Source organism: Theropithecus gelada, chromosome 11 (genome assembly GCF_003255815.1).
Source record: "Theropithecus gelada isolate Dixy chromosome 11, Tgel_1.0, whole genome shotgun sequence".
Lineage (NCBI taxonomy): Eukaryota > Metazoa > Chordata > Mammalia > Primates > Cercopithecidae > Theropithecus > Theropithecus gelada.
The window spans coordinates 25,386,199-25,401,612 of NC_037679.1; the positions used below are offsets into that span (position 1 = coordinate 25,386,199).

Genomic DNA, 15,414 nt, shown 5'->3' on the forward strand with positions numbered 1-15,414 from the left:
TTGTGAGGAAGGAAGCCCATCTCAGACACAGGTAATTATAACAGTTACTTCAAATTTTACCTTTCAGCTAATCCCCCTTTAGTGAGGCTTGAAATGATTATAGGATCAAACGGCTCTTCAGTTCCTGAAATTGTGATGCCAAGGGGCCCCCCATAGCGTTTCAGCTCCACGGTGTAAATAATTGCTCCGGAACTTTCTTGCTCATCTGCAATAAATGCCAAGGAATCATAATTGATTTCTTTGGAAAAGGCAAAAGAGTAAGACACATAGATTCACACATAAAGTAGGAATTCAAAACATCCTCGTCGAAGTATCATGTCTCAGAAAATAATTATTTTGGGGAACAGCATTTCCTTAGTAGGATCTTACATTCAAATACAGAGATACAGTCATTGTCAGTGCCAGGGGAGAGGAACACTGCCTAATGACATGTTTTACATGTGTGAGATCTGTCCAACTGGGGCTGTAGGACCTTTCAACTGTGTCCATGTCTAGGACAGTGCTTATCTAGCATTTGGTAAGTGTGCAGTAAATACCTGTGAAATAAACATATGGCTGAGGAGGTATTATAATTTGAGAGGAGAGAGTCACCCAGTAACAAAGAAGACATCGGGTCATGCTGTTTCCATTTTAAGCTTTACATGCAAGCTAACTTTTGATATAGAAACGTGGATTTTGCTAAGGGTTGGAACAAATGATAACATGTATATGGTTAAGTGCAACTTAGATAAGTAAACTTGAAGACAACAGCAAGAAATCTAGAATCTCTTACATATCATTCCACTTACTATCTTCTAATGTGAGTCCTATAGGTGAATTACAGATATTAAAGTGGAAGTTTGAATGATCATCTCTCCTCTTTCAATGGAGTAAAAGCTGTTGTAAACTATGTTTCAACAGCATAGACCAGGCTGCCACACTGTCATAAACTAATTTTGGCTATTCAACATTATTATAGTGGAAGACACTTGTGAATGTGCTCTGCCTAAAGCACTGGCCAGAAAGATATCATGGGCCGCCTTCAACATGGTGGGTATTGTGATGGTGTCAGGGTTGCAAATAAGAAGTCTCAGAATTCAAAGATTTTATTTGCTTCTGACATGCTTAAAGTTCTTGGGCGTTTCTTGTTTTATTCCTTGGGCCTGGGAGCTGTGAATGGTTAAGGAACTGTTTCATTTCTGCACCTGAGGATACAATGAAATGGTTCAGTGGCTACTTTAACAAAACAGTCAGCTTTTACAATCAGACTACATCCTAGTGAAGTATTAACACGGCCACATTTTTGCAGTGAGCAGCTGTTCATTTACTATATGAAACCCTAAAATAAGGAGGAAAAGCAAGGCTTGAGTTAACAATTCAATTAATTATGTTTTCAGTGAAGAATCAGGATGAATATAAAACGAAGGGTCTATCGAGTCATGTGGGAAGCAATGTGTCCTCTCTTGCCAGCACTTACTTCACTTCTGGCCATAGATTGGGAGTTTTGAATGCAGCCACCATCTCCACTTTCTGAGCACTCTACTCAACATATTTGCTCCACATATTCAGAACTAAAGACCATCCACCACACACTCAATGCTTAAGTCAACATTTTAGGGCACAAAATCTTCAACATTGGGATCAAATTTACATTAGCAGCTGAGAAGTTCCCATATCAAACCTAAAACAGCTCTGTTTGCTGGTTCACAAGTTTCTTCTGGGCTGATGCTGAAGTTGTGGCCAATAGGTTGGTGATTATCTGCTAAGGGCTCTGGAGAGAAGCATCAAGATAGAGGGTAACTGAATAATGCGCAGAAGTCAAAAGTCTAAATTTTCCTACAGTACGATGTTTTGTCACGTTTCAGAGCTGGCTTTGACCTAAATGAACAGAGCACTATTGGATAGATTGCATGTACTTTGCAGCCCTCATTGTCAACTATATTCTGGATGAAATTCTGAATGAGTCATTTGATTAGTAATCCCTGGCAAAGTTAAACATTACTTACTGCTGGACACTCTGTGTGGGCCATTCAGTGGAGGTGTGTATGCCATAGCAAAGACCTTGACCCCTTATTGCTCTCTGTATAAGGCAAGCATGAGCACAAACTTGTTAATGGGTGCCAAGCATTTTGGGTTGGAGCATCCGCTCTTTATGGGTTTTGGGGAGAAGGATGCTTGCCCAGGACCTGGAGACCCAATAACTAGTGGGAGTATCCATGGAAACCATCCTTCAGATGAAAACAAAAAGTGGTCCATGGGAAGGGGATTTGGGGGTAGTGCCATTCATTGGGAGAAGGGGGGTACCTGGTTCTATTCAGCTCATTCTGCAGGCAACCCAGAGTGAGTATTCCATGTTATTTTTCGACAATGTAACTTGTGACCCAAAGATGACAAAATAATACCAGAGATGAAGTAAATGGCTTTAAGATAGTCTGTTTCAGGTTGCCTTATTTGGGGACATTTTTTTATTGGCATCTGAGTCCTCACTGACTAGAAGGCAATTATTAGGGCACCCAATGAGTTTAGATAGTGATGGAGATGCGAATCTAGGAAATGGTACATCTTAACAAGAAGGACACATTCCTGTGATTACATTGGGGTGGAAACAGGATGACGTGATGCTCTATTTAAATTATGACAGAAATGGAAGCTGATTTATGTTTTCTTTAACAAAAAATTGCGAGAAACACAAAAGAGAAAGGAGATTTGGCTGGGTGTGGTGGCTCACGCCTGTGATCCCAGCGCTTTGGGAGGCCAAGGCAGTGGACCACCTGAGGTCAGGAGTTCAAGACCAGCCTGGCCAACATGACGAATCCCCATCTTTACTGAAAGTACAAAAATTAGCCAGTCGTGGTGCCTTGCGCCTGTAGTCCCAGCTACTTGGGAGGCTGAAGCAGGAGAATTGCTTGACCCAGGAAGTGGAAGTTGCAGTGAGCTGAGATCATGTCACTGCTCTCCAGCCTGGGTGATGAAGCGAGACTCTGTCTCAAAAAAAGAAAGAAAGAAAACAAAAGAAAAGAAAGAGAAAGAAAGAAAGAAAAGGGAGATTTAAGAGATATTACAACCAAAAGCAATGAGTAGATCATTTGGAATTCTAATTAAAACCAACTGTTATAAAAAGGTATCTATTGGCCGGGCACAGTGGCTCATGGCTGTAATCCCAGCACTTTGGGAGGCCAAAGTAGGCGGATCACATTAGGTCAGGAGTTTGAGACCAGCCTGTCCAACATGTCAAAACCCCGTCTCTACTAAAAATACAAAAATTAGCCGGGTGTGGTGGCACGTGCTGTAGTCCCACCTACTCAGGAGGCTGAGGCAGGAGAATCGCTTAAGCCTGGGAAGTGGAGGTTGCAGTGAGCTGAGATTGTGCCACTGCACTCCAGGCTGAGTGACACAGCAAGGCTCCCTCTAAAAAAAAAAAAAAAAAAAAAGCTGCCTATTTTTTCCTCGGATAGATTGCTTTAAAAAAAACAGGTTTTAATTATGATTTTATATATATCAGGGAAATGTGAACATTGAGCGATATTAAAAATATTGCTAATGATGTTATTTAGTTATATGTTTTAAAAAAGTATTTTTTAGGCATATGTTAGTAATAGTAAAAAGATGAGATGATGCTGGGAATTTCTTCATAACTCCACTGGTGAGGTGGGGAAACCAGACTAAGAGGGGAGATGAAGCAAGGTTGGTTGTAAGCAAATCACTGTTAACACTGGGTGATGCATGGTGATTCATTATGCTATTTTTATTTTTGTATGTATTTTGAATTTAATAACAAGCTTTTGAAAAAGAAAATAATATCATTTCCCTTAGAAAGCCCTATGTGGATGCCTTGTGTAAACAGGTATTTAATTACTCTGGCTTTCCTTTCATAGAGGGTGGTGATGGCTGCCCGCACAGAGTCTTTTCCAGACCATATGGCCTGTCTGCCCACAAGGCAAGCTCTCCAGCTCTTGAGAAGGACCCCATCTTGGCTCTGCCCAGTTTTTCATAGCAATGGCTTCCTCCTAAACAGTTTTCCTGCTTGGGATCCAGCCTTTGCCCCTCCTCCCCACTTCTATTTTCACCACTGCTGCCAACATAAATTTCTTCTTTTTCCTCCCCAGAATATTTTCAAAACATAAATCTGAAATGTTACTCTCTTACATAAAGCTTTTTATTGGTTCCTCAGTTCTTTTTTTTTTTTTTTTCTTTTGAGACGGAGTCTCGCTCTGTCGCCCAGGCTGGAGTGCAGTGGCGCGATCTCGGCTCACTGCAAGCTCCGCCTCCTGGGTTCATGCCATTCTCCTGCCTCAGCCTCCTGAGTAGCTGGGACTACAGGCGCCTGCCACCGCGCCCGGCTAATTTTTTGTATTTTTAGTAGAGACGGGGTTTCACCGTGGTCTCGATCTCCTGACCTTGTGATCCGCCCGCCTCGGCCTCCCAAAGTGCTGGGATTACAGGCGTGAGCCACCACGCCCAGCCAGTTCCTCAGTTCTTTAAGAATAAAATATAACCCCTTTGCAAGAGCTGAGCTGGCCCCCAGAGGGTCACACCATCCTCCCCCATCCCAATCCAATCTGCTAAATTCTCTCTTCATAGAACCACTGCAATTCCTTAAATAGCACTTTTCTAACATCTTTAGCCCGTGCACCTGTTACTCCCTATGCACAAACATCTTTCTCTCATTTGTTATCCTGTAGAATTTCTACTTTTACTTTAAAGCTTGGCTCAGAGTCTCATCCTTCAGAAAGGCTTCCTGGTGGCTTCGCTGGAGGGGCTAGAGGCTTTCCTATGAGACCCACAGCTCCTGTGCATTCTTCTGATGTTTCTAAACTTTTATTTTCATTCTTGCTCTCAAATAACGAGAAGAGTGAAATTAGTTTTAAATTATCCTTAATGAGAGAAATTAAATATTAAGAACTAGAATTCAATCAGGTATGATTGAGATTTGGAGGGCCACAAACTTTCATAATGTAATATCCAAGATACCACAAGAACCAATTTTAAGAACCAATTTTTGCCCCCCTTGGAAATGTATGTTCTAGCGTATACCTTTCACTCTATGTTTTAAGGATCTCACTACTTGGCTCTTCATTAGAATAAGATTACCTTGAAAACAGAGATTTTTATCTTCATATCCCCATAGCCTAGAACTATGTCTGGTACCAAAGGGAACTCAGTAAATGCTTGAACAAGTGAGCAGAAGGATGAATGCATATTAGCATGTAGTCATTGGTTCCCAGGCTGAGATCTCCAGGAGAGTTTTACGAGTCAGCTTCCCTGCTATGCCAAGGTCTAGTTTCCTTTTCCAAGACATGTGATGCAAACCTAATCTCATTCAAAGTTTGAGAATACAACCTCAGCTGCCATTGTGGGGATGAGCAAACCTAGAACCTCCTCCCTCCACCGTGCCAGGAGTGTTGAGTCAGCTTCAGGTTCAACTGCCAATTCCACCTGCCTTCTCAGGCTTTAACTCAATTGGCATCTGTGAGGCCCTGCAGCTTAGGAGGAGGATAATAACTGCCATTTAGGAAGGAATACTCAGAAGACTATTTTGGAGATTGAAGCGTTCCTAAATATACTCTCCTTGAGGTTGCTTCAGGTAGAAGTCTTAGAAAGGAGCAACTACGGTGTTTAACTAGAAGAGAAACTTCTGAGAAAGAAAAAAGTAGAATCACCAGTAAGTTTCAAAGTGAGCCTAAGCAGATGTTAATGATATTATAAACAGCTTTTATATCACAACAGAAGGTTTACAACGATTAGTGAAAGACAGGAAACGGGGCAAGCCTACTTGTTTGTTCTGCTCAGCTCTAGTTAAGAAAATTAATGGAAGCACAGAACAGATGCAAAATTGCTGCATTACTTATGTGCAACGTTATTTTCAGGCTTCTTGAGTGCCGCTTGTTTAACAAAATGAACACTATCTGGCTTGAATCCATAATGGTAGCTGCTTCTGTGGCCAAATAGGAGGCTTGGATTTGGGAGAGAGCCTTTGGAAGGCATACATGTGCAGGTCAATCAAAGTTCACTTCAACTAAAAGTGATGGAATTAATTTTAGAGTACAGCTAAATTTCTTGGAGTTGGACAGGCCTGAGAAAGTAAACCATTTGAACAACAATGTCTACAGCTCCCTTATTGCTACACAGGCATTTTATATAGGCATGTCACAATGATATACCAGGAGACGTCCAAGCAATTGCTAAGTGTTTTCAGAGTAGAATTCAAATTTCTTTGTGTAAGTGATAATTTTAAGTCTCAAAACTGGTTGGTTTGTGACAGCATTTCTCAAAGTGTAGTTCTAGGACCAGCAGTTTTGGCATCATCTGTGAACTTGTTACAAATACAAATTCTCAAGTTTGCATTTGACTGAGAATCCCTACCCCACAGACCAATAGGAATGGGAACTCTGGGAGAGGGGCCTAGTCATCTGTGGATTAACATCTTCTCGGTGATTCTGATGCACACTCAAGCTGGAGAGCCATCCCTTTATGAAATCAAGCCTGAAGAAAAGAGAAAAGTACTTTTTATCATAGGTCCTTCTTGCAGCCAGCTTCTTGTCAACACACCTCCTTCTAGTGCTCCTAGCACAGCCGAGATCATTCTTGGGAGCTTGGAAAGGGGCATCTCTGCTACTCCAATACTCCAATCTGGGTTTAGGGGGAAAAGCTACCGCAAATTACTTAGCTTGGCTTAACACTGGTGAACTATATATATTTGAAGCCCAAAATATGAATCTGTCTTCAAAGGACTAATATAATCACTAATAAGGCTGGATAAAGGTAATTTGCTTTGAATAGGACAAGCTGCAGCCTGAAAATGATTTTTTTACACAGATTAGAGCCCAGGAAGGTCAAGTATTGATTTATGGTCTCCAAAAATATGCTATATATTAGAATAAGATTCCCCAAACCAAGTGAGAGATCATTAATAGCTGTATATTTGATTGACAAAAAGGTGGTAATACAAAGCCGAGTTTTGAAAACTATATGTGATAGATTTGCAAACCTCTATCTCTTCCTGCAAATCCCCAAAAGTCTCTATTGCTTTGTTTCAGGGTTTCCTCTCAGGCCTTAGCCAGGTCTTCCAACTCTCTTCATTTACTTTGGACTCAGAAGCAATCAAGACAAACAATAGATTTTTTTTTTCAAGGGGATTATTTGCATTGCTGAAGACCTGGGGATTGGGTCACAGCCTCAGGAATCCCAGAGCCTTGGACCCACACAAGAGCCACTGGACACTACCTGAGTTACATTCCTGCAGTAATGGAAGACGACAAATGCAGAAGCTCCTGAAGGCAGGATGGTCCAGGCTGAATCCAGAATGAGAGAGAAAAACACCTACAACTCCAAGTGTTCCAAAAGATTTGGCCATTGTTAAATAGAGCTTAAATTCACTTTAAAAATATCCAAATACAGTAATGACTACTGATAGTCAGCATTCATTAGGCCTTACTAAGTGCAAACTTATTGGTGAGTTCTTAAATATATTACCTCCTTTAGGCCAGGCGCGGTGGCTCACGCCTGTAATCTTAGCACTTTGGGAGGCCAAGGTGGGCGGATCACCTGAGGTCAGGAGTTCGAGACTAGCCTGCCCAACATGGCAAAACTCCATCTCTACTAAAAATACAAAAAATTAGCTGGGCATGGTTGTGGCAGGCACCTGTAATCCCAGCTACTTGGGAGGCTGAGGCAGGAGAATCGGTTGAACCTGGAAGGTGGAGGTTGCAGTGAGCCGAGATCCTGCCATCGCACTCCAGCCTGGGTGACAGGAGCAAAACTCCATCTCAAAAACAAAACAAAACAAAACAAAAACATACACACACACACACACACACACACACACACATATATCTCCTCCTTTAATTTAAATATATATATATGTGTGTGTGTGTGTGTGTGTATATATGTATATATCTCCTCCTTTAATCCTTAAAACAGCCAATTAAAGTAAGCATTAAATGGACATTTACAGATGAGGAAACTCATGCTCAGAGAAGTTAATTTGCCTAAGTTTCCCACTTGTCAGTTATGAAGCCAGTCTGGCGTTCTTCGTCTTTCATTCCACTGTTTCCCCCAGCTTGGGCTAGAAGCAGAGTTAATTCACACTCTCTTGAATGGCTCATTCAGCGCTTTCATAAAGTGATTAAAACCAGTGGTCACTAACCAAGTCCAGTGGGCCTCATTCCCGTTTTAATTCCTTTAATGGCTCCCCACTGGTTTCTGGGATAAAATTCAAATTTATTAACGTGATTTACAAGACCCATAATGACTTGGCTCCAGTATACCTTTCTAGCTTACCTACTACAAAGTCCTTGCACATATGTTCTGCTTGAGCCATATCTGCCTACTGGAGTGTGCCATGCTGTCCCTAACTTTCTGCACCACTTCACAAACCTCTTCGGGACCCAGGTTGTTAGAATCTTTTCCTTGAGGTCCTCAGGCTCAAATGGATGCCTTCACATTCTCTTACCATTGTGGAATATTTTGTGCATATCCTTACGACATTCACTATATTGTTAATTATTGATTTTCTTTTGTTTCTCCTATTTGGTGGTAACTGACTTAAGGGCAGGATTGTGTCCTTTTTATCTAAGAACCGGTAGTCATTGCCTGATACTTCATAGACAATAAATGAATGCTGATGGCATGACTGAAAATCGAGGGCTTCAGCAGCATTTGGGAATAGTTCTACCATCTCCTTGGGTAAGGTACACAGCAGGGTAGTGAGATGTGCGAAGCTGGAAGAAATGCTTACATTTTGAAGCAGTATCTGTTAAATCCCATTTGCAGTACAAGCTAGCTTAGGAAACTAAGTTACATCAAGTATAGTTATAAACTTCCTGTGACCGGAGAGAGAATCATCACTGAAGGAAGGAGAGCAGCCAGCCGTTAAAGGACTGGAAAACTCCTGAAGTGCAGAGGGCCTACATCAGTATGAGCAACATTTCTAGGGTTGGAGAATATACACTGAATATTACCATTCAAAAACATTGAGACAAAGCATGGCAACTATTTAATGGGATCGTTCTGATCACCAGCATAATTTCAGATTAAGCATAATATCAAACTTTCAAAATCAGTGACTGTCCGAAGGATCAATGCTTATTTTCCACTCAGTCATATCTTGATAAAGGATCAGAACGAATGCAGAGAAAGGGATTTCAGGAGGTAATTAGAATACAAATAGTCTCCACTTACTGAGTGGAGTATGGACTGTGCCAGTATTTCTTTCAGTAAGTTACAACAGTTCCCTGAGATGGGTATCATTATGTAGATGGTACTGAAAATGGGACCAAATCTCAGACAAGTTTAGCAAGTTGCCCAAACTCTCACAGCTCAAATGTGGTAGAGCTGAACTTTAAACTGAGGTCTGATATTTTTAAAAGAATTTATTTCAATAGCTTTAAGGGTACAAGTGGTTTTTCATTACCTGGATGAATTGTATAGCGGTGAAGCCTGAGATTGTGGTGCACCCATCACCCAAGTGCTGCACACTGTACTCAATAAGTAGTTTTTTTTGGTCCCTCATCCCCCTCCTACCGTCTCTTCTTCTGAGTTTCCATTCTTCATCATATCATGTCTGATTTTAAAACATTTGCTCTTTGTGAAGATTTAGTTTGCCTTTAAATAATCTGTGGTCAGGCTTTACATTTTGAATAATGTTTTTTTTCCTCCCTTACTTTGCTCTGAATAAAAATGAATTCAGGTACTCAAATTATAATGTTGTAAGGGAAGAGAATACTAGGATCACACAAATTCTTCAAAATCAATAGCTGAATAATTTGCAAATAGTGATCTTTTGTAAAACCATGTCTGAATGAGTATATATTTCTGTATATCAGTATGAGAAAATCTGGTTTGGGTAAGTATGTCTCTCATGCCAATATCTATAGTCTTATTTTGGGTGGTTGTATGTTTTTCTATGGAAGGTTTAGGATTTTAAAACCAGAACCTCTTAAAATTAAAAAATATTTAATAAGCACAATAAGTATCATAATAGTTTACATAGGGATTGTAGGGGAAGCGTATAAAGGGGGAAAATGAGGCAAAGGAAATCAGTAACTGAAAGTAAGGTCTAGCTCTCCAAGTGCTCAGTTGTTTGAGAAACTCCTGCCAACCGGCAGACACAGCCTGGCTTTGAAATTGGATGCATTGCCAACTGTGCCCACTACACACATTCATCTCTGGCTTGGCTTTTTCACTTTGCAAGGAAAGTAGCTGACATCTGCTGAGCAGGGCAAATCATGCAAAACAGGTTTCTCCACAGGGCTTTGCCTCTTGACTAGGACAGAACCCAGGCTGATGCTAAAGGCTTACTCCCTCTTTTGAAATAAATCCCCAAAAGAAAGTGCAACTGAAGCAGGCTTGTAAGGAGAGAAATGCAAATGTTGGCACAGAAAATCAGTTGCTTAGGAAATAATGAGTGCAAACCTGTGCATATTTTTAAACATTGGTTATAAAATATATTTGGATATCATCATCATCAATTGTACTGATGGATGCAACTATAGATTTTTTTTTTTTTTTTACTTTGAATAGGAATCATAAACACATAGCCTGACATAACCATGAACTCTAGATCTAGATGACCTGATTAAGGAAATCCCAGAACATTGCCACAACTTCATTACTGGTTGCAATGAAATTATATACAGTAGATGCTCTCTCAACCAATCTCCACTTAACCAATTTACTGAATTAATTGTGGCTGTTCATCCTCTATCATAAAATGTACAGATCAATGCCATGACATGCTCCAGAGCAATACGTTTCTTTATCTAGCCCCTCTGCACTTCTGCTCCTGCTCCTGCTTGAGTTGTAAACTTCAAAATTTAGAGGCAATTATGTTTATTCCTAAACCTGTTTATGCCAGCTGTACTTGTTATTTTAACTATGTAATTTAATTAATCTTATATAACCTATGAAATATGAATGTACTTGTTCTATGAAAATAAAATCCAACGGTTGGGAAAGATTCAATAAGGGTTCATTAGGCAAAAATCTATGGCCAGGCGCAGTGGCTCACACGTGAAATCCCAGCACTTTGGGAGGCCGAGGTGGGCAGATCAGTTGAGGTCAGGAGTTTGAGACCAGCCTGGTCAACATGGCAAAACTCCATCTCTACTAAAAATATAACAATTAGCCAGGAAAGATGATGCATGCCAGTAATTCCAGCTACTCAGGAGGCTGAGGCACAAGAATTGCTTGAACCTGGGAGGTGGACGTTGCAGTGAGCAGAGTTGGCGCCACTGCACTCCATGGCACACTCCAGCCTGGGTGTGCCACACAAAACAAACACAAAACAGACAAACAAACAAACATAAAATCTACTGTTAATTACCTAGCAGAAAAACTCTAAAACACTGGGGAAGACCAAAATCTAGGTGGAGGAGGCATTCAGATTGCTATAAATTCTTTAAAGTCTCACTGCATTAAAAACCAAACCAAACCAAAATAAAACTGGAAGTCATAAAATATATATTGTGGATATGGTTTAGGCAAACAAACAAAAAGACTTGTAACTATAATCAGCAGAACCATGTTCATAGGAAAGGCCTTGACTTTACCCATATTGTGGATATGGTTTAGGCAAACATTTAGACTTGTGACCATAATCAGCAGGAACCATGTTCATAGGAAAGGCCTTGACTTTACCCACAAGATTGGCAAAATTGTAAATGAAATGTTTACTTTATGGATCCATATCACATTCTGTAATTCCCCACATTATCTGACTCTTTTGATGAATGGACACTTTTCAATTGGCTCTATATTCTTATCATAATCAGATAGGATGTCTCGTATTTCAGGGCAACCCGAAGTGTGCTCCTTGCACCACAGCTGTGGCAGCATCTGGATGTTTATTAGGAATCCAGAATCCCAGGTCCCACCTGGGGTGGTGCCCAGGATCTGTGTTTTAACAAACGCTTCAGATGAGTCTATGCCCTCCTAAGTTTCATTGGAGGGCCTAAAAAATGTATATAGCCCTTTTGAAAAGCAACGTGAGGCATGACTGACTCATCAGGAATCATAGACAATTCCTTTGTATTCTTATTCAGCCATCCTGCTTCTAGGAATATTTTCTTATGAAATAATTCAAAAGAAAAAAAAAGTTGAAAAGCTGAATAAAGATATCTATGTATAAAGATGTCTATAAGAGTACTATTTACAATAATGAAACAGTTGGAAGCAATATAGTGATTTAAGAAGAGAAGAAAGGTAAATCACAGGCAGTCAATAAAAATGATAGACATTCAGAGTTTATAAAATGATCAAATGTTTATAATGTAAAATTAGGTAAAAAATGCAACATCTACTTGTTTATAGTTATGCCATAGGAATATCAACAAAAACTAGAAAACCACCAGTTTCACTATATTAGTGTGGGATTAGACGATGATTTAGATATCATCTTTAAAAATTATTTCATGCAATTATAATGTTTTCTATAATGAAATTATCTTAATGATATCATTTACAAGCATCATTATTTAAAATTCATACTACACTCTCAACACAAAACTTAAAGACTCTTCTAGCTGTGAAACACTGCTGCCACGTCACTAGCCAGCTGTTGTATATAAAACATCAAGATCTAATATCTGTGGTGACAGATGGGCATTTCGAAAAATCAGTTTTAACTAAGGATGCTCTCAATACCTGAATTATCTTCATCTTTGCGGATTTTGAGCTTCACCAGGTCTTCACATTGCTGGAGGATCTGAACTGCATCTTCCATGGAACAGTTGTCCAGCCGGATATTATCTATTGCGAGCAATTTATCCCCAAGTTCCAGGGTCCCAGTTCTGTTAGTGAATGCATAGTAACACATGACTAATGATGAGCACTTAACTAGGCTATTTAAAGAGGCATTAAGCATAATGTAGCACTGTGGTAGTCTTTAGAGGAAAAGAGGTTCAACTGTTTTTAAATTGTACTTTATTGACACCTCCCTCCCTTCTTCTAGTCTTATTTGGGTTGCCTGCCATGACATTAAATTGCAGAGTATTAAAACCATTTTTTCTTATACTTTTTTCAATTAAACAAGAACATATATAAGTGTCACTCAGGAAGCATACAATTCCTAGGAAGGGAGGTAATGGGCGAGGGTCTGCATAGACCCGGGTATCCTTGTGTTTCTCCATATTGTTGTATTACTTTTGATCCTTGGTAGTCCAGTTATTAGGAGAGCGCTGAGAGAATGAGAGAAGGCAAGGTGTAATAGAGTTAGTGGAAGCCTAAGGCTTGAACCTCTGCTATTTCCACTTGCATCTGGAAACTTACTATGGCTGAAGTAGCAAGAAAATTTATAGATGAAACCATAGCTTATTTGGAAAGTGGCCACTGGGACTCTAAAACTGGCTGTGGACCAGGGTAGGTCTGTTGAAAATTTTTAAGGTCCATAATGAAACGAAAAAAATAATGTGAATGTAGTATGTATATGTTTCTACGTGCATATATGTATATATACACAGATTTGTAAGAATAGCCTTTTATGCATTATGTCTGTGCCAGAGACTGCTGATTGTTTCCCAGCACCCATTCTCTTTTCCCTTCTTTTAAGTTACCCTCTAAAAATGCATGCCCCAGACTCTCTGGGGACCCTCCCCACCTCCTGCCTATAGCTAGAAAATGGTAGCAGGAGGGAGGCAGAGCAAGATGGCTGAATAGAAGCCTCCACTAACTGTCCTCCTTGCAGGAACACCAAATTTAACAACTATCCATATAGAAAAGCACCTTTATAAGAACCAAAAATCAGGTGAGCAATCACAGTACCTGGTTTTAACTTCATATCATTGAAAGAGGCACTGAAGAGGGTAGGAAAGAAGGTCTTGAATTGATGATGCCAGCCCCTTCCCCACCCCTTCTGCAGCAGCCACATGGCATAGAGAGAAAAACTGTGCACTTGTGGGAGGGAGAACACAGTGAGGGAGAGACTGCATTGAAACTCAGTGCTACCCTGTCAGAGCGGAAAGCAACACTGGGCAGAAGTCAGCTGATATCCACAGAGGGAACATTTAGATCAGCCCTAGGCACAGGGGAATCACCCATTCCAGTGGTCAGAACTTGAGTTCCAGCACGCCTCACTGCTGCACGCTAAAGTGTTCTTGGGTACTAAATAAACTCAAAAGACAGTTTAAAGCCACAAGGACTGCAATTCCTGGACAAGTCCTGATGCTGTGCTGAGCTCAGAGCCAGTAGACTTGGGGGGCATGTGACCTAATGAGAAACTAGCTGGGGTGGCTAAGTGAGTGCTTGCAACACCCCTCCCCTAGCCCTACACAGTACAGCTCACAACTCCTGAAGAAATCTTCACTCTACCTGAGTAGAGGAGAGGGGAGACTAAAGAAGACTTTGTCTTGCAACTTTGATATCAGCTCAGCCGTAGTATGACAGGGCACCGGGCAGAGTCCTAAGGCCCCTTTTCCAGGCCTTAGCTCCCAGACAACATTTCTAGACACACCCAGGGCCAGAAGGGAACCTGCTGCCTTGAAGGGAAGGACCCAGTCCTGGCAACATTTATCACCTGCTGACTAAATATCCCTTGGGCCCTGAATAATCAGCAGCACGGCTGGGTGCAGTGGCTCATGCCTGCAATCCCAGCGCTTTGGGAGGCCAAGGTGGGTGGATCACTTGAGACCAGAAGTTCAAGACCAGCCTGGCCAACATGGTGAAACCCCATCTCTACAAAAAATACAAAAATTAGCCAGGCGTGGTGGCACACACCTGTAACCCCAGCTATTCGGGAGGCTGAGGTAGGGGAATCACTTGAGCCTGGGAGGTGGAGGTTGCAGTGAGCTGAGATCACACCACTGCACTCCAGCCTAGGCAACAGAATGAAACTCTGTCTCAAAAAATAAATAAAATCAAATATTATAAAAAAATAAAATCAGCAGCAGTAGCCAGGTAGTACTTGCTGTGGGCCTTAGGTGAGACTGAGTTGTGCTGGCTTTAGGTGTGACCCAGCACATTCCCAGCTGTGGTGGCTATGGGGAGGCTGTTTCTGCTTGAGAAAAGCAGAGGAAACAGTAAAAAGGACTTGCAGCTTAGGTACCAGCTCTGCAACAGTGGGGTAGAGTACCAAGTGGGCTCTTGGGGTCCCTGATTCTAGGCCTTAGCTCTTGGATGTTTGTGGGATAGAAGGGAGCCCACTGCCTTGAAAGAAGAGTCCCAGCCCTGGCAGCATTTGCCACAAGCTGACTAAAGAGCCTTTGGGCCTTGAGTGAACGTCGGCAATAGTCAGGCAGTACTTGCCATGGGCCTGGAGCAGTGGTGGCCATGGGGAGGGACTTCTTTCCTTGTAGAAAGGATGGGAAAGACTTCGTCTTGTGGGTTGGGTGCCAGCTCAGCTATAGTAGAATAGAGCACCAGGTAGATTCCTAAGGTTTTGGTCTCCAGGACTAGGCTCCTGGATGGCATCTTTAGACCTGCAAGGGGCCAGGGGAAGCTCAC

The 15,414-nt window shown here is 41.3% G+C and overlaps 1 protein-coding gene across 3 annotated transcripts in view; it reads right to left on the reverse strand.

Annotated features, from left to right (window-relative positions):
• Positions 1 to 15,414, reverse strand: part of GRIP1 (glutamate receptor interacting protein 1) — a 338,518-nt gene that overhangs the window by 47,036 nt on the left and 276,068 nt on the right. For all 3 annotated transcript variants that reach the window (XM_025403428.1, XM_025403429.1, XM_025403427.1), the window contains 2 exons: positions 12,622 to 12,767; positions 61 to 205 (listed from right to left, as the gene is read on the reverse strand). In XM_025403428.1, the coding sequence (XP_025259213.1) occupies positions 61 to 205; positions 12,622 to 12,767 (291 nt within the window). The remainder of the gene's footprint in view (positions 1 to 60; positions 206 to 12,621; positions 12,768 to 15,414) is intronic.